Raw genomic sequence first — 19,129 nt, 5'->3', positions numbered from 1 at the left:
TCTAAAATCTTCATCGAACATTTCATAAGACAATCTAATAGGTACAAAAATGGTTTGTTTGTTCTGTTCCCTTGTAATTTAAAACATTGAAAGACGGCTTTTATTTCAAATGCTTTAACGTATTGCTTGTTGTGTTCTGTTCTGCTAGCTGTTACCATTTGTTGAGCCATGTCAACCATGTATTACCAAATATGCTGCTATGTTATGAAGAAGAACAAAACCTGACGTATGCATATTTAGCTAGAAGGAACAAAGGAATCCTACCTGTTAAAGCAAACAGAAAATAAGAAGGAAAAAACAGAATAGGATATTATCAGCTAATGAAAAGTGTTCTTAGTTAGTATCTCTGAGCATCTGATATTGGAAACACACTAAAATCAATCCAACACGGAAGCAAGAAATACTGTAATGTCACATAAAGAGAATCTCTAAAGTTCTGCTCGAATCAACCACTGCAGAAAAGGGGAACAAATTCAAATAACCCTGTGCTCCTTTTTTCTCTAGACATTGAAAACAGTTAGAAATCAAATGCTGAGACACCAATATACATATTATTTGACCAGCTTAGAACCTTAATCAAATTTAAGGTGGATCATTTACTAGAATGGATTCTTGGCTATTATTTTGAAACACACACAACTCTAGTAAACTCACAATTCACATTAAACAGACTGAAGAAAGAAAGTATTGCACTAACACTCATTAAAATCCTTCTCTAATGGATGCAAAATGATAGTCTCCGACACTTCTGGCAGTCTAAAGCTCACCCTTTTCCTCGCCGTACTACTTTGGCTTCTAGTCAATGAATCAAACCCCATTTCTTTTTCATCAACCTTTTCATCTTTCAAAAGATTCTCCGAAGAAATAGTGTAGCCCACAGAAAAAATCTCTACATCACCATCATTTAAGAGTTGCTCCAAAGACAGGGTACATTCCCCACAGTTAGGAAAATAGGTACTTTCTGTAGCTACTGAGGGATAATCACTGTTAGAATCATGTTTAAAACCACAATGATCAGCATTGCAGTTACCGTACTTTTGCATTATTGGTGATTGTAGAAGCCACTCCTCTAATGTGAGTTCCTTCCCCATTTTCTGTTGCTGCTGCTTCCCTACTTTATTCCTCTTCTGCACTCTCTTCTTCTTCAGCAAGTAATTGTGCTTGATATTTTCTACCATCGATACTATTAAACTCACCCTTCCGTAGCGAGAGTCTTTCTTGGGTAATTTTGAACGTCTAAAATAAGCCTCAGAACGACAGCATGAAAAGTTAATTCTCATGTTGCAAAAGGGAAGGGTGAGGATTCTATGAACACATGCTTAACCTATTATGTAGAAAACCTAAGACGTATTCTACAAGAGTTAAGAATATTACATTCCCGCATTTGTTAATTGAACAAGAAACTTTGGAACATTATTGAATGGATAATGTTCTCGTACAAAATGATGGATAATGTTCTGAGTACAAAAGTCAACTCCAACCGATTGAACAATTTACTCTTTTGTTTTGTTTCGATTCATCGGTATGCACTCTACCTTACACTTCTTGAACTTGTTTGATTTAATCTCCCTTTATTTGTTCTCGTCCTTCTACTCCGGTCAATTTCTCTTTTTTAACGTAAACTCTTGGTCAAGACGACATTTTCAAAAGGTTACTATGACAAGTCAGTAATCAATAAATGCATAATAATAACGTAATTTTTACTCAAAAATTATTATTATTTATATGTTTATAATAACCTCATAATTATTGGGTTAGATTAATTTGGATTATGATTAAAGATGTATTACTAGTTTTTTCGTATGGTCTAGGTTAGGTTTGTTAATTTACTCTTAATCATAATGCATTTTAAATATGTCAATTCACCTGAACTGGATATCGAGACTTCTAGCCCTCTAGGTCTCATTCATCCAGTACCGATCGGTATAAATAATGTTAGTTTATGTTTTACACAGACGATTAAATAAGGAAGAATAATACCTTCGGTAAATAAAATGTCACGACCAAAACTAAAAAATTCTGAATATCTCAGCCACTTACATGAGTATACATTAGAGAGCATTGTGGTGGTTCATCGTTCATATAATGAGTCAATATAGCTGCATGTCTTGTCTAGTATTTGTATGAAAATGAAGACAAAAAATTCTTAGTTTAATTGCCCATTTTATTTGCCAAAATAAGTGTTAGGCTTTTGACATTTAGTTTGGCGGTGAAGCCAAGGAAGCTTAACAAGCAAACACCTAAAGATTTTGTTAACTTGAAGAAATAGAGTTAACGTTATTTCTGAGATGAGAAGTATTTGCCTTGGTTGCATCTACTAAGCTAAACTACGAATTTTCTCCCAGAAAAGGTAAAAGGGTAGCCCTAAACGAAGCTAGCTGTAGAATTGGAGCAGGAATAGTATTGATGAGTATCCAAGTTGAAGACAAGATTGCAAGACTGACAAACAGTGTTATCAATGAAGCAAAAGCCTGAGACTTCAATTATAAGAAAGCTTTGTGCTCAACTGTTCCTCTAAAGTTGTCAGTTTGCCATATCAAATGGATTGACCAAGAAACTGCCTTTTAACTAAAGTTCATTTAATATTTTGCATTATTGGAAGACACCATGCTAATCTACTTCAATTGAACTTACAATTGGATGGTGTACCGTTTTAAGTGATATGTAAGTTGATTGGAGATCGTTAGAATAAACTTGGCTATTAGCTTCATTGACTTATGTCGGAAGCTAGGGAGCTCTAGCATTATGGGTTGAGCCCGATATTATGTATAAAATTGATTGTTTATCGATATTCATATTTAAAGACATTAATGTCATATCAGCACAAATCAAGGGATCTTGGATAATCAGCCTTAAATAGGAGACATTATTTATTATTGAATTAAGTTAATAATAAGACCAGATACAAAGAGAAGGGGGAGAGCACTACTCTATATAAGGGAAAGAAAAGTACAACAACAACACAGGAAGCACTTTCGACTCATATTTTACTCTATACTCATTATATTTTATACTCTTATTGACTCGAGCGTCGGAATATCTCCTACACGTGGAGCTCACTCATTTTCTTAGAGCCCCATGAAACTTACAAGGATACGATTACTAATAATCTCGAAGTTTAACCGACCTCAACTGAATGTTCTGGATTTGAGATCGTCAATACTCTTGTTTGAAACAAATGGTTTACGTAGGACAGATTCAACATAACTCATCCTTGGATATTTGGATTCGTCTCATTCAAATGATAAAGTAATATTGGTTGTCCTTAAGAAAATTAATGGTTAACAATACGTGCACATCCATTTATAAATTATGAATGTGCTTAAATACTCATTGTGAATTTTCCCATCAACAACTGATATTAATTGCTTTATCCTTACCCTACCCACTTTGTTTGTAACCGGTTCATAGGGCAAAAACATTAAACTGAAGAGAATGAAATCAGTAATGGTCCCGTCGCTGAACGACCATACTAAAGCTTCTGACTATTGTAACTAAAGCTTTGGGCAATTAGAGCTGCAGCAGCTATCCCGAAACAGGACAATAATTAGACAATTCCATTTTATTTCGTAAAGTTTTTTTTGTTGTTGATGATTTCTCTAAATTTTGGTTTATATTTATATTTGTTTTTAAAAAGAAAAACAAGCAGAAAAAAACATTCCAGTGATACTTTATGATTGAATTAGATTATTTTGTAATTTATCGCTTTTAAAAGATTAATTATAATTAAAAACTCCATGGAAATAGTAGTTTTCTTTTCCCGATAGAGATAGTAATGTTTGTACCAAACAATAATAAAAGCCCAACATGTACCCTACGGAAGAGGTGAACGACCCTAACATTGCTGTAAGTGGGAAAGAAGAACCCAAAAAGAAAAAAAAACAAAGTGAGGTGGATAGAAGAAGCACAAGACGTACTTGTCTATTTGCTTTTCTTTTCTGTACCACACACTGGACCACTACTTAGGAGTCTCCTTTTTCTCTTGGGCTTGTGGCAAAAGACCAAAGATGCAGAATAGTTGTCCGATAAAGGGGTGAAGTTCTCAGAGGCAAAAGCCTTCCAATTCCAAAAGGATAAAAAGGTCCTCATGTCAGACCACGCAACTACGCTTTCAGGACCATAAAAAGGGTTGCTTCTTCTTCTCTGTTAGATGTGCTGCAGCCTTCTTTTGCACGGTGCGGACACAGAAACTCAGTTTCAAAGCAATGCTCCCCAACAGAAATGTGAAAGGTGAACATGTTTCGGAGAAGTTATGGTGTGGTATCATTCTATGGATCTGTTTGTTTAAACAGTTCAATAAAATGACAATAATAAGGGTCAATACGATGATCATGCGTCGAAGGCTTTCTGTAACTGATGATATCAGAGTGAAGGAAGTCTCTGTCAATGCCCTACTCTCGTCACGACACAACACGGTTGGCTACAACAGACAGGAATAACATTTCTTTTGCACCGCCATAAGACGATACCACTGATGGATCTTCAGATTATTACCCAAATTAACTTTCAGAATAACACCCAACGCTCCTTGCTTGAAAAGAAACGGATGTCTAAGTATAATTTGGTTAATTATTCAACTTTAGATTTTATATGGCAATTTTTGTCAATAAAATGTTGCCAAGCTATCCTTTAAAGAAAATGTCAGATTTTTATGCCATTCCACATTGCATAATCTCTGAAATGGAACTTCTTGAGCAACAAGTTGTTATGATGTACTCAAGAACTTACCAGCAGAGACTCAAATCCTCAGGGGATGCATGAATAAATAAATGTGAACCTGAATTTGAGTTCGGAGGCAATACCCAAAAAGAGAAAAAGAGAATTGTTCTAGACGGACAACTCAAATTCATCAAGCAGACATCTTGTATGTATCACAATTCCTTGAAAAACAAGCCATACTCAATAATTACAACCAGATAAACGGGAAAGACAGCAGAGTCCAGCAATTTTATGATTTCCGTTTAGGTCATGTTCCCTAAATTTAAGTGCATGATGCATATAATCTACAAAACAGGGCATGCAAATAATAGGTAGAAAAACCATCGAAATCAATATTTCAATTTACATAAATATTACTGGCTAGCGGATGGATTTGTCAGCAATTCAAGTGATTTCTTCAAGTAGTCTACTGCAATTGAGACATCATCAAATGCCAGTGCTCCAACAGCAAATCTTGCAGCCTTGTGTGCCTCCGCTATTTTTTCAGGTGCTGGTTGGTAGTTACTGTCATACTGGTATGTCTGAGTATTTGATTTAGGTTCCACAACAGTTCCATTTCTGCTGCTGGAACTGTGTTGAGCGCTTGTTGAATGGTTTGTGGCTAGCGGAGCTGACTGGGAAGAATATGAAGGATCTGACCCTTGATAATAAGTATAGTTTGATGGGACTGATGGAAGGCTGCTATCTGTAAAACTTGGATAAGACTGAAAATGGGGATAGGAATAGGAGGAATTTTCATGAGAAGGGTAGTTAGGCCCTAAATGCTGTGAATTCTCCGATGAGTATTGCTGATGGTTGTAGAGCTCAGAATACGAACTTTCTGACCTGGCAGGTGGAGGATGGTAATCTTGGGATGGTGGAGGAGGATGATAATCTTGGGAAGGTGGTGGAGGATGATAGTCTTGGGAAGGTGGAGGAGAATGATAGTCTTGGGAAGGTGGAGGAGAATGATAGTCTTGGGAAGGTGGAGGAGAATGATAGTCATGGGAAGGTGGAGGAGGATGATAGTCTTGGGAAGGATAAACTCCAGGTGTGTAAGAGTGAGATGATGGAGAAACAACAGAAGAATGTTTATTGTTATCCACTCTATCATGATATTGCATAGATGGTTGATTATTTCCAGAATGCTGTTCATTAACAGTATCATGAAATTTAGGAGCCGGATGAATGCCTGGTGGATTCTGGTAGTTAACAGGATTATGATAACTAGGTGATGAATCAGATGCTGGTCCAGGACTGGAAACAGTAGTTTCAGTAGTCCCAAGGTCCTGCAAGAATAAACAGAGTAAAGTTAATTGTTTATATTAATCCATCAATTTATTTATGCTTTTCTAACTGCTCAAACTAAGAAGACACCATGTTAAGTTTTGAATCATACATATCTATCACTTGAAGAACTGAATGGAATTGACAGATCCTCATCACCAGCAGGCGGACCAGCTGTGGGCTTTCTTCCTTCTTTCAAAGCTTTTCTTATATCAGCTGCTTTCCACACTGCATATTTCTGTTTCTGCTCCAGCTGTAAAAGAAACTCATAAAAGCATTAAACATACAGTTACAGGAAGTTGTATCCTTGCTGCAAATTATTTTCAAACAAGAAACGCACAGTGAAAACCATGCATAAAAAAGGAAGGTTCAAATTCATGAAATACACACATCAGGCTGAACTGCTCCAAATTGATTAAGAATCTCAAAAAATATGCTGGCAGCATAAAATGTTTTCGCTGTATTCCTGTAAAAGGTCAAAAGAATATATGTCAAAAACTTATCACAGATGAAAAACTCAAAACACTCAAGCAAGATACTTATGCAAATGACATGTTAAGGGAATGGTAAACAATTGGCAAAAGAAAGATACTTGGTATGTAAAGCGAGTCAGCTATTATCATGTTCAAGAGAAAGGAACAAGAACATACAATATCCCTTCTAAACCTCAACACAAAATTGAGATAAAAAGTAATCGAAGTTGATGCAACAGAACAAACTAACATATAAGCTTAAAAACGCTTATTTATTTCAATCCTAGCATTTAAAAGAACAAATAAACAGTAATATTATCATACAAATCTGCTCTTCCAGCACGATCTTGTTTGTCTGCCTTTCCAAACACATTCAAAGCAAAACCCTCGAGATATAAATTGTCCTCAGGCCCTAGCTGGATGGACTTTTTATCCTGGAAAAAAAAAAACATATTTCCGATATATCAATTGTGCAAATAAAAACATCATAAACGTACCGAATCAAACACCTCAGCCACCAACATCTTTCAAAGGAAAATAAAACTGCAGATTGCCACTCAAACACGAATTCATTATTATTCACATTCAAACACATTTATTTAACATGAATAGATTAAATTAGACTTCCTTCATCTTTTCAACATCAAAATTAGGGCTCCACGAGATCAATTAAACTATCACAGATGATTACTTATTGAGCCAGTTGCAAGTCACTTTATGTTTCAGTTAACTACGATTACAATCAGCACAACCAATCAACAAAGTTTGACTCAGAACCTTCTCAAGCTGCTTCATGAGCGAGATGAGAAGAGCATTGGTGGTCTTTGTGCGCTCACTTTGCGGAATCTTCAACCCCCGTTCCATCGCATATAATCGACCTAATTTGATCAAAAACAATTTAATCATAATAATTACGAATGGATTAGAGTATTTCAGATCAGAGAAACAGAAAATTCACAATAATGAAAAATAGGTGTCGATCCAAAAAAAGAAGGAGGAATTAAAAGAGAATTACAGTAATAAGCGACGAGTGGTTCGTGCTTTTGCAATTCATCGGCGCGTTGAAGATATGGCAGGAGCAGCTTCGCGGGTTCGTTTTCGTTTGCCATCTCAATTTTTCAGAGAGATTCAAAACGGAGAAGGTCTTAGATACCACACGGCGTCGTTTCTTGGCTTTAATCCGAGCTTGTGTGATGTGTTCGACCGTCTTTCCCCGCCGAAGCAACTATTAATTATTAAGAAAGAAAAACTGAAAGAGCTTAGCAGTTAAGAAAAATATTCAATTAATTAAAATTTTAAATTTTAAAAATTGGTGGATATTTATGTTGGTTACTTGAAAATTAATATATATATATATATGTTTGTTATTTTTATTAAATTAAAACTGTATGTGTTTTTAATTTTTAATTCATTTTAAAAGTGTTACTTGAAAAATCTTTGATGGAAAGGATGGCTTTTATGGTGGACTTTTAAAACCATACAATTCAATTAATTCAGTTAATTTGAGTTTAAGCGAGTTGAAAAATGAATTAAATAAAAAGACAATAACTTTATTCTGATTAAAGTTTTGAGTGGATTAAACAGAGATAATATTTTTTTAACCATATCAATTTTAACCTAGGCCCTATTATTTTTTAAATTTTCTAAAATATTTTTATTTTGAATTTTTAAATCCAAAATAATAAACATAATTCAAAACTAAAAAAGAAATTACATTTCAGAAAAAAAAATCCAAAATCAAAAATTGAAAATAATAAAAAATGTTCCACAAATTTAAATCTGAAATATTTCTAGAAAAAGAGTTTTAAAAGTAATTTTTATTCACTCTTTTTTAAGATTATTTTCGGCATTGTAAAGAAATATTTTGTCATTTTCAATAGTAAATTATGTACATATTGAAATTAATATGTCGCAGGAAGAATTTGCCTTAAATAGAACTTCCATTAAATGTTTCAGAGATCTTATTTATGTGGTTGTTACATGACATTGAGGTGACAATACCAGTTAAAACCTAGTCTTGTTTTTCTTAAGAAATTTTATAACTTTTATAAAATTAAATACAGCAAATTTGAATATTTTTGTTTTATATTATTTAATTTTAAAAAAAAAATTGGATAAAATAATTTAAAATTTATAGATTTAGTTTTTTATTTTAATTTTCATAAAATACAAAAAAATATATTTTAATGATATTGATCTTGCCAAAAAATAATCACTACAAATTTCTGAAGGTTGGTGTTCAAAGGTGCCTCAAAGGATGAAGGGAGGAGGGAGTATATAAATTGTCATTGGTCTTAATTCCTTAATGATGTGGAACTATATTGACATACGGGAACAAAAATCGACGTCGATCAAATGAATCCCGTATTAAGGAAAGCTAAGCTAAAATGTTACCACCAATGTAATTTAAGAAAAAAAGTTATGAAAATTTTCAGTTTTTTTATTTTTTTTATAAAATTTTAAATTATCTAACTTTATCTAATCAAATTACTTTTCTATTTATGAAATTTTAATTTCTTTTAATTGTTTATCCAAATAATATACTTTATTACAAAGTATTCAAATATTTTATAAAAAAAGTTACCTTCCAAAGATGCATTCAACAAATATTCAAAGTTCATCCCACTACAATTTCGATCTTTGTAGGTATTTTTAGAGACATTAAAGAATGAGAAAAGTGAATTCAAATCCTACCTTTTCAATATGTTGGTGATAACACATGCCTATTAGTAAGATAATTATTATTATTTTTTTACTTAAAAGACAATTCAAAAGTCTTATGAAATAATGATACTACCTTGGGTCCTATTAGAATCATATCTTGAACACGCACCAGAGATTCCAACAGTGAAAGAAAAAATTGTAGAATTGACATTGAACTTTCAACATGTTTAGAAGCAATAAGATGCCCTTTTATTTCCTTCTTTTGTAGTTATTAATTCGATGCAAAGTAAATAATGAGTGAATTTGATTAATATTATTCCATGGCTCAAATAACTTAAACAGGGGCACAATGCCAAAACATCTCACTAGGGGAAAACACGGATTCTGAAACTTGTCTGACTGCATAAAGGACGAACATCGTGTTTGGTTTCAGATTCTGTCATTCTGATGGAGGGGCTTTGAGTGAGAACGAACTATTTCTTGCTTCTGCATTTTTTTTCATTCTTTCACAAACAGTTTCAGACACACTCGAAAGTGAAAGAAACCAATGAATAGGAGGAGCCAGGCATTGGAAAAAGGTAGACTAGCTCTATATTTTCATATTAAAGGGCACATGTATTGAGAAAACCTCCAAATGGCAAATTGAACATACACAGCTCAAAACAGTTCCTCTCTAATTACTTGTCACTCCATATTATAATTCCTAAAGCAGTAACTAGTATTTGATCATGCTACAAAGATGAAATTATAGGGTTGAAAATGAAGATCTCATTATTAGGGTGATGCCGGGATTGGTTCGGTACCAGAAACATGGGAAGCATCATCTTCTTTTGATATGGCCACATAATTCACTGGAGCAACTGGTCTGATATCTCTTTTTCCATCTTTTGTTGTGGACCTGCTTCCGTTTTGATGAGCATTAAGCGACAGCCGTCGGTTAGGTGTACCATTAGCTCCTCCATTAGCACGAGTAACTCCTACCTTACCAGAACTAACTGGCCTACCAGGGCTGGGTCTTGAGCCAAAGATGGCTTCTTGTTCTGTGTTTCGTTGCTCGTGGTGCTTTTTCTGATCCTACAGAGTGCAAAGTCAATATATTATGACCTCTGAATACCACTGTATGTTTAATAAGTATAGAATAGTGAACAGAAACAGGCCCAGCTGATAGTTATATTTTTTTCTCGCACACTTGTGGTCTTTTATTAAGTGCTTAAATCAATCTGACAATGAGTCATCCTAATCATCTTATTGGTGAAACTTACCCTCATCCTCCGTTTTTCCTCTTCCCGTTCATGCCTGAGCATGGCATATTCATCTAACATGGCAAGAAGAGGAACGCCATCATATGTAAATGACATGCCATGATCTTCTTCCCATGCACGAGTTTTAGCAACTAATGTATCGACCAAAGCTGCAATTTCACCAAAAGAAACAAAATCATTCCAATAATGTGACAACATTTGTCTTGCATACACTGAGAGCAGATTGAATAATAACATCTGATGATGGCTGTACTTTCTTTCAGTAAATACCTGGAATTTTGTTGACCAAAATCCGAGCTTTCTCTGCGCGTTTGAGGTTTAAGTGTGCTCCTCTACTTGCATTATACCTGTTATCATCCTGTTTTACAAGGTTGTGTAATTGTGTCAGAGAAAAAAATCGTAATCCAAATGAGGAAGATTATGCAACTATCTTTTGTAATGACCATAACTCGTAGCAAAGCTAAAGCTAATCTACGTATTTTTTTAAACAGGGCATGAAACATTTCAATTACTTGTGAAATAACTAATTACTGAAACTGAAAAAGTAAACTATAGAATAAAGATGAATGAAGATTGACTCTGGTTAGATAATTTACAACTTTTGTTATCACGATTCGGATTAGATACACTCTCACACCAAGACTGTGCACAACCAGTCATTCAGAAAAAAAAGTAGAAAGGGAAATTGCAAATACCCGATTATAGTCTTCAAGCCAACTCTCCTCTTCACATGCTGACATCCATTTCTCAACCTTGTCCAATATATCTTTTCGACTTAAAGCTTCTTCTTTTGCTTTTGCTATCTGATTGTCCATGTCAGCCAGTAATTCAGCTGGTTCAACGTTTCCTGAATCGATCAATTCCATAATCTTCTCCCGTGCAGCATCTGGGTCTATTTCTACATGGGCACGGGCAAATATCTCTTCAAGCTCCGCTTGCTTCTTGAAAGCAATTTCCTTCATCCTGCTGGCTTTCAGCTGATCAAGTCTCTCAACTTCCACTTCAGCCTGTATGAACGAAAAATAAAACAGTTAATATCATATTTGGAGCCCGAATCTGTAAACTTAAAGAAGGTCTTCAGTACCTGCTCAATCAGATCCAAAGCAAGGGCACCAGGGACAGTGACTTCATCAACAGAAGCTGACATATTACAGGTAACATGGTCAAATAGACTCCTTTCCTCTGGATGAGTGTCCATTAGATTCCAAAGATCAATCAACTGAGAAGCTAATTCTTGAAGCTGCAAACAAATCCGAGTCGAAGTCAAATTAAATGGCATTATAATAAAAGTCCACCAGAAATGTATGCAAAACATTTGAAGTTGATATCAATTTTGGGTGTCACAGTCAAAATTGATGGGAATTTCTTGAAAACATAAACATGATTAGCAAGCCAATAGCCAAAATATACGAAAACTGCTAACATTGGAAATATAGTTAACAGACATTGTCCAAATAAAAATTAAGGAAAAAAATGTTCTAAAGGCATTACCTTGTCCAGCCTCTGTTTTTTATCTTCTTTCAGCGTTAAGACAGTCTTAGCCAGCCTAGCTAGGGTGTCGTTACTTATGCTCTTGGATTGAACACCAGTAGAATCATTTAGGCTTGGATGTACCTCTGTTACAGTACTGAAGAAGTCCATGCCAAGGACAGCACACAGATCATGCACAGTACTCACAAATTCAAGAACCTTGTGCAACCTCTCACTCTGTCAATCAAAGCGCAATGGAACAAAATTCTCAATAACATGTTATCAGCGAAAGTAGATGGGGTTTCCAAATTTTTAACTAACTGATACATTATTATTGCCCATTATAACAGAGTTACCTTTTCCTTTTGAAGTTCTTGGAGCTCAGATTGATATTCATCTAACTTCTTGAGGGAGAGGTCAGACTCGTCAACTGCAGGTGAAACATCATCAAGGTTCAAGTTCCCAGCTATCTCTCCACATATTTGTTGGATCTGGGACTGTACATCAGAGAACTCCTTAACTCTTTCTTCCTTTTGTTGCCATAACTGTTCAAGTACTGGTGCTATAGCTGCAAGCTGTTCTTTGATAGTTCCGGAAGGGTTCTCAGGCTGTGAAAGGAAAAAAAGTATGCATAAGAAGACAAAAGTAAAATACGGAGTCTGTGTGTTGTGTATTGCCAATATAAGACATGGTCAAGTAGTTACTAACAATTCCAGCAAAGCTCTTTTCTCCGAGTGCTGATAGAAGACTGGAAAGCTCAAGCTTAGCATCAGACAAAGCTTGAAGTAGCTGTGCCCTTGACTTCGCAGCCTGCTCAACCTTTCTCTTGTACACATCCAAGCATTCCTGTTCTAACTGAAGAAGCATTTTGTCTCGTTGATCGTCACTCTCACCAACCTCATCCCAAATTTCCTACAGCGAATAAAGATAATCTAAATTATAAGTATATTCGATTCTTTTCATAATCAATGTAAACAGAAACAGTTTCTATGTATGTAAGTTCGCTGAAAAATGGGTTCTAAAATAATTAATTTCAACTAGGTGCAACAAAAAAAATCAACTTTTAGTCCATGGGATAAAGAGTATATATGAAGTTGAAAGGGAAAAATAAAAACTTTTGGAAAATATTCGTAGGTGGTAAAATGTGTTCTGTATCCCCGTCAAGTATATTAAACGTCCACGATGTTTTCGTATGATTTTCGTCTTTCTAAAATTTAAATATATTACTTTGTTCTTTTTTTCTAATAAATATAGACAGAAAACTTAGCTGGACGACAAATTTAACACATGAATTTGTCGATTTAAATAATTTTGGTAAATATACAATTAAAATATCGTTATCCACATAAGTTTTCCATTTATTATTATAATTATTATTAACAAGAACTAAAAATATGTTTAAATTTTAAAGGAAAAAAAATATGAAAAACTTTTGGAGGACGTATTTAATATTTTAGGAATTTAAGGCAAAAACATAGTTTACCTTATTCATAAGCTACAATTTTTCAAATTTGTAAAATCAGCTTAACATTTTAGAGAGAAAGCTTTTTACAAATTTTAGCCACTGTCTTTAAACAGCTGAAATCTTTAAAATTAATCTTTCCCAGACACTCCCTAATATTATTCTGAAGACCGTGCACAAAATGAAAATCCGAATGAAGAAACTAACCTGCAGCTTTTTTAACAAGGAACCACAGGTATTTTCCCCAAGAAGAGGATTTTGAGCCTCCGTCACTGCCATTGATGTTCCCAGCCGTCTGCACCAGAAAAAAATAAAATCAACACACGAAATTCCTTTCACCTACCATAAAAGACAAATAAACACCCCTTCCATGAAGATCAAGAGAGAAACAGACATGCGCTATGTAGAAGAAGGCAAATGCAACCGTAGCCTGAGAAATGCAAACCCACAATCCTTTACGGTCAACTGTAAAATTCCAGTAACCCAAATTACCCATCCCAAAAGTTAAACTAACGAATTCAGATAGCGATCTTCTGAAAGACAAGCCAAAAAGGTTCTCATTCTCAACAGCAAGAGCAATAATTAATAATTGTCTTTTTTAACAAAATAAATAATAATGACTAATCATTATTTTAAGGCAACAAAAAAAAAAGTTATCCAAACAAATTAGGTTCCTTCCATTACATTACATACTACAGAGCATAATCCAATGCAGAGCAAGCTAATTAAGCTAACAATAACAGCAGAATGAGGAAACGAAAGCTACAATAACGAAACGATCAGCAGCAACAAGTAACAAGAAAAGAAAGCACATGACGGTGAAGTTACAGAGAATAGCAAAGATTGAAAGGGAAAGATGAGAGAGAAAGAATGGAATGAGAAAGAAGCAGATCTCGGGAATGCGAAGATGAAGAGAAGGTGGCGAGAGAGAAGAATACGTACCGCGCGAAGCTTAGGGTTATGTCGCTTCAGATCTGAAACAGAATGCGAACAAGTGAGTGAGTGAGTTCGTGAAAGAGTGTGAGAGAAAGAGAGAGTGAGATTTTGTTGTGTAGCGTGTGCATATAATAATAAGATTAGAGAGAAGATGAAATCAGAAGAGAAGATGAAAAAACAAAACACAGAGTACACTGTGTGAAAACAAAATGGACCCAACTCTCCATGTTATTTACCATTATGCCACTCCTCAATTTGTTTCAAAAATGTTGACTTTGACTCTATCTTTGTCTTGTTTCACGTGTTTCGTAATACTAATAATCATAATTTTTCTTAATATTACCATTGCATAAAACATCATTTTGGCTTTTTAAGTAATTATTTAAATTTGGTTGTTTTTTGTAGCATATTTAAGAAAGTTTTAATGTAAAATTTGTTTGATAAAAGAGCATAAACACTTCAAAATTAAATTACCATTGACTCAAAATGAAACAGTCTTTCGGTTTCACCCATCATCATGTGTGAACATTTATTAAGCCAAGACTTTCAACTCAAGTAAAACACTGCGATAAAACATGACTTATGTTATCAAAAAATTAAATGAAAATAAATGTTTCACATGTAGAAAAATATAAAATGCCTTTCATACTTGCCAGACATATCAAAAGTAGTAAAAAATATATTGCAAAAAATCTACAATTATTTAGGAAATATGTACCTTGCACATATGGCAAGTTTTTAATTTTGTTTAGTATATATATTCTTCTTTAACTGGAAGAATCAAGAGAATGATTGACTTCCTTCTCGGTCGGCTGGTCTGCATTTTTCTTCTTCTTAAAATGGTTTTTTTACTCTTCTGTTTCTCGTCTTCGTGTATTCTAAGTTTAGATTGTATATGTAAAAGGTATTCAAACGCTTAACTGAGATATTGATATTCAATGTTCGATGTTATTAGTACTAAATGATGACGTACTTTATTTTTAAAATCTATAACTATTTATATAATTATTATGAGTCTTTTGTTATTATACTCGATTAGAGTTTTAGTCATGTCAATAGATTCTGACGGAATATTGAGACTTCTATTAGTCGTATATGGATTTAATCGGTAAAAAATCACAACTTCTAATATTTTTATTGTTTTATTAAGACTGAGTATCAATTATATTGAAAATTAAGAAAACATATATTATTATTTTATTTTAAAATATTTTTTATTTTTATTTTTATCAATTAAATATAATATTTTATCATTAAAAAGAGTTATAAAATGTAAAAGAAAAATGTGAGTGTTAGTGTTAGAAATATTTTTCTCGAATCTCAATCATTGCCATGTCACACAGCCGTATGTGGGCTACGTGGGCGGGTCTTGTCACTACTTTTGCATCATCAATAATATATTTATTTCTTTAAGATTTTTATTTGTTTATTTCTACTATTTTGGTAAATAATAATTAAGTTTAAATTTAATTTATTTTACAAAATTATTTTTAAAAGTAAAAATATTGTTTTCATTGTGAGTAGTTTGATAACAATTATAATATAATAGATTTATCAAAATTTATTAAAAGAGCCTAATATTATATTATTAAATAAATTTTAGTCTAATTTATTTTTACAAAACTAATTCATTGTAATGTGACTGAGTAAATCCCATGAGGAGTAGGTTGGTAATTTTTGGAGGGCAATACCGTGATAAATGTGAAGAGCAGGGGTAATATTGGTAGTAAGAAATGGGGAACGTTGTCCTTTTTTGGAAAAAATGTGAATAATTATTAAACAGAAAAAAAGCAGAAGATGTGAAAACCCCAGACATGGGCAAAGGGAAAGGTCGCAGTCAGAGATAGGTGTCATCACGAATCCAGCAACTCTCTTTCTAATATTGAAAAGAAAAACATTTTTTATAAAATAAAATCATTTTAAAATTTTATTGGTTTCATCAAAATTGTGAATTAATGTTTTTTAACTTATAATTGTATTGGTCGGGTCGTACAAATAATTGAAAGTTCAACATTCGGTCGAAACTATCACATTCAAAAAAATTAACAAGATTAATATATGATGAAGTATTAGTTAATACATTTTTAATTATAATTTAAATTTTTAATTTGACTCAATAACAAAAATATTTATAATAATCATATAAATAGATACAAATTTTAAAAATTAGATACGTCATTATTTATTATTAATTACACCGAAAACCGACATCCAAATCTTAATATCAAATCTTACTTGAATGTCAGAATGTCTTTTACAAACACCATTCGAATCTGAAGTTCACGAAAACAAATAACAAATGAGTAAAGAGAACACGACGAGATTGTTTAAGTAACAGAGAAAAAAAAAATAATAAAAGACAATCATTCTTTTCATTTCAAATTAAAATTATTATTATTTTTTATTTATAGTTGTTAAAATAACATTTTGCTTTAATATTTTTCTATTAATTTAGTCCATAATTCCAACACTTTCATTTCTTCATCACTTTCCTTCCATTCTCATTCTACGTAACCATTCATTATTACAATAATTATAATTATATCATCACTTCCTGCACTATGTTTCATCTTTTTTTTATTTATTTGTTCTCATATATTATGTTCCTATGATTGCATGTACTGCATGTGGCCGCAAAAATACACTACCCTTTGTAAAATCAGTGATTTCATTAAGCACTAATCGTGTATTAACCAATTTTATTATGATTACTCCATGTTCGATAGAAGGGAATTATTTCTTCCTTTTCTTGACGTTATTAGAATGTGTCACGTCACCTCTATTTAAATAATATTATAATGTTTCAAACACTCTTAAGAAAAATGCTAACTACTGAAAAATCAATTGTAAAATCACCAAACTAACAAAATATATATAAAAATAAAAAATCAGGCAGTGATTCATCCGTGCATGCGTAATGGTCATATGTAAAACAATACTTCATCAATCTTTGATTTTTTGTATGTTTATTTTCAACATTTTGAGACAACATTTAACATTCCATTTTGGTTCCTTATTTAAATTTATATTTCTTACATTTTAATTTGTGTAATATTTTAGATTATATAAATGTCACTGAAAAAAGTGTTTGAGTTGTAATTATTAGTAAGATTTAAAGACACTAGAATAAACACATTTTTAAAGACGGAACAATTGATTATTCTAAAATATTTTCTTTGCCTCAATTAAATGTTTAGTTTTAGATTAATTCTAATTTTGCTTATGTTTGTTTTTCTTTTTTTGATTGATCTCTTAATCTGTTGACCTATTTGTTTATGATCCAATGTCTTTGTTAGTTTTTAGTTTGCGTTGTTTGATTTTGAGTTGATAGATTTTACTAAGATTATTGGATCTTTCCTTTGAGTAGAGCAGTTGGTAGTTGGTATGTATATAAGTTGGATCATCCTTAACTGGTTCATATTTATTTATTTATTTCTTTTGCTGATAATTTTTTTTTCAAATAACTTAAATTTTTTCACATTTTCTCTCTAAATACTTCAAATTCTCTTTAAATCTCTTTTATATAATTGGAAACAAATAAATAAAAACTCAAATCATAGATAATGATGTGAAAGTAAGGTTTAAGTGTTTTATGAATCACCTTAAGTGGTTTATAATTTATTTATTTATTTCTTTTACTGATAAAAAAAATCCAAATAACTTAGATTTTTTCACATTTTCTCTTAAAATACTTCAAATTCACTCTTTCAAAATTTCATATATTCTTTTCTACTCAGACCAATTTACAGATAGTGTTGTTTAAATCTCTTTTATATAATTAGAAACAAATAAATAAAAACTAAATCATAAATAATTATGTGAAAGTAAGGTTTTTAAGTATTTTATGAATGGTGCAAATAAAAACAATTAGTTAGAAAAAAGTAGGACTAATAAATTAGTAGCTTTTTGCTTCATCAACCTCTGAATGTGTAATGGTCGGTTAGGCAATAACTTAAATATGAACCAAAAAAGGTATAAAAGTTGTGTCACTCTTTAAGGTCTCACGGGGATCCCTCCATATTAAGGATTTTATTTTATAAACTACTCTTTACATTCCTCCTTTTAATTTTGTTCTTAATTTAAAAAAAAATGGTTTTTGTCTTTTACTTATTTTTATACTAGATCGATATTTTCGATAGTTTACCACAATAGTGCCAATCTAATGTAATGTACTAAAGTGAGTGAAATACCAATTTAGTGATTTTGGATTTAAACTAAAATCATGTTTAAAGCCAATTCATTACTCAAACAAACATGTAATAATATGAAAACTCATACTTTGTTTGAATAAGGGTTTTGACTAATGGGTGACTAACAAGACAAATTGATAAACTTATTTTGCTACCGTATATTATTTTTAAAAAATAAGCACGTCTTCATATTTAAAAAAAAAAAATCATAATTTAGTCATTGTGCATAATTTTGTGGATTTATTTGAAAAAGCATGTATAAACAATTATATATAAACATTTTGAAAGTATAGGAATTTAATCACAAATTATTTATAAGTTGAAAGATAGAACTTACTAATGTCTGGCTGGAATGTGATTCTGTTTTGCTTTGTACTGCGTTTACTGTTATGACCAATATTTCTCGAATGTTTCGTAATCGATGAAATACTTGTCTTAATTATTATGAAAAAATCAGGTTTAGAGTTACTCATATTTATCGTGAAGAAAATACGTATGTTGATAAGTTGGTTAATTTAAGATTTATTTATAAAAAATATTTTCATTGGTATAATAGACTACCATCTAATCTGTTTTTAGAATTCTTTATGAATAGATATAGTCTACCTATGTATCGTTTTTGTTAACATATGGATTTTGATATAGTCCTTCTATATAATTAGTCAACATAGCTGACATGTGAAATGG

General features: G+C 32.3%; 2 protein-coding genes across 2 annotated transcripts; both read right to left on the bottom strand.

The window, feature by feature from the left end:
• Positions 1–4,845: 4,845 nt before the first annotated feature.
• Positions 4,846–7,743, bottom strand: LOC137827289 (protein HOMOLOG OF MAMMALIAN LYST-INTERACTING PROTEIN 5). The gene is made up of 6 exons (XM_068633576.1): positions 7,474–7,743; positions 7,236–7,336; positions 6,783–6,892; positions 6,376–6,451; positions 6,098–6,238; positions 4,846–5,987 (listed from the first exon to the last, which is right to left on the bottom strand). The coding sequence occupies exons 1-6, from the start codon at positions 7,565–7,567 to the stop codon at positions 5,073–5,075; spliced, it is 1,437 nt and encodes a 478-aa protein (XP_068489677.1). The 5' UTR covers positions 7,568–7,743; the 3' UTR covers positions 4,846–5,072.
• A 1,947-nt stretch (positions 7,744–9,690) lies between these two features.
• Positions 9,691–14,452, bottom strand: LOC137823965 (65-kDa microtubule-associated protein 1-like). The gene is made up of 10 exons (XM_068629365.1): positions 14,259–14,452; positions 13,524–13,611; positions 12,563–12,766; positions 12,211–12,462; positions 11,876–12,091; positions 11,469–11,624; positions 11,080–11,391; positions 10,655–10,742; positions 10,385–10,533; positions 9,691–10,196 (listed from the first exon to the last, which is right to left on the bottom strand). The coding sequence occupies exons 2-10, from the start codon at positions 13,593–13,595 to the stop codon at positions 9,897–9,899; spliced, it is 1,749 nt and encodes a 582-aa protein (XP_068485466.1). The 5' UTR covers positions 13,596–13,611; positions 14,259–14,452; the 3' UTR covers positions 9,691–9,896.
• Between the last annotated feature and the right edge of the window lie 4,677 nt (positions 14,453–19,129).

The sequence above is a fragment of the Phaseolus vulgaris genome, chromosome 8 (genome assembly GCF_000499845.2).
Source record: "Phaseolus vulgaris cultivar G19833 chromosome 8, P. vulgaris v2.0, whole genome shotgun sequence".
NCBI lineage: Eukaryota > Viridiplantae > Streptophyta > Magnoliopsida > Fabales > Fabaceae > Phaseolus > Phaseolus vulgaris.
Note: the sequence above shows the minus strand (reverse complement) of the source record. Positions and strands in the feature narration are given on the sequence as shown.

Coding starts and splice junctions, on each gene's coding strand:
- LOC137823965 (XM_068629365.1), bottom strand. CDS start 13,595: ATGGCAGTGACGGAGGCTCAAAATCCTCTTCTTGGGGAAAATACCTGT. Junction 12,092..12,210: donor AAGAACTTCAAAAGGAAAAG/GTAACTCTGTTA, acceptor TTTGATTGACAG/AGTGAGAGGTTGCACAAGGT. Junction 10,197..10,384: donor AGGAAAAACGGAGGATGAGG/GTAAGTTTCACC, acceptor TGCACTCTGTAG/GATCAGAAAAAGCACCACGA.
- LOC137827289 (XM_068633576.1), bottom strand. CDS start 7,567: ATGGCAAACGAAAACGAACCCGCGAAGCTGCTCCTGCCATATCTTCAA. Junction 7,337..7,473: donor ACCACTCGTCGCTTATTACT/GTAATTCTCTTT, acceptor TGATCAAATTAG/GTCGATTATATGCGATGGAA. Junction 6,893..7,235: donor TCATGAAGCAGCTTGAGAAG/GTTCTGAGTCAA, acceptor TTTTTTTTCCAG/GATAAAAAGTCCATCCAGCT.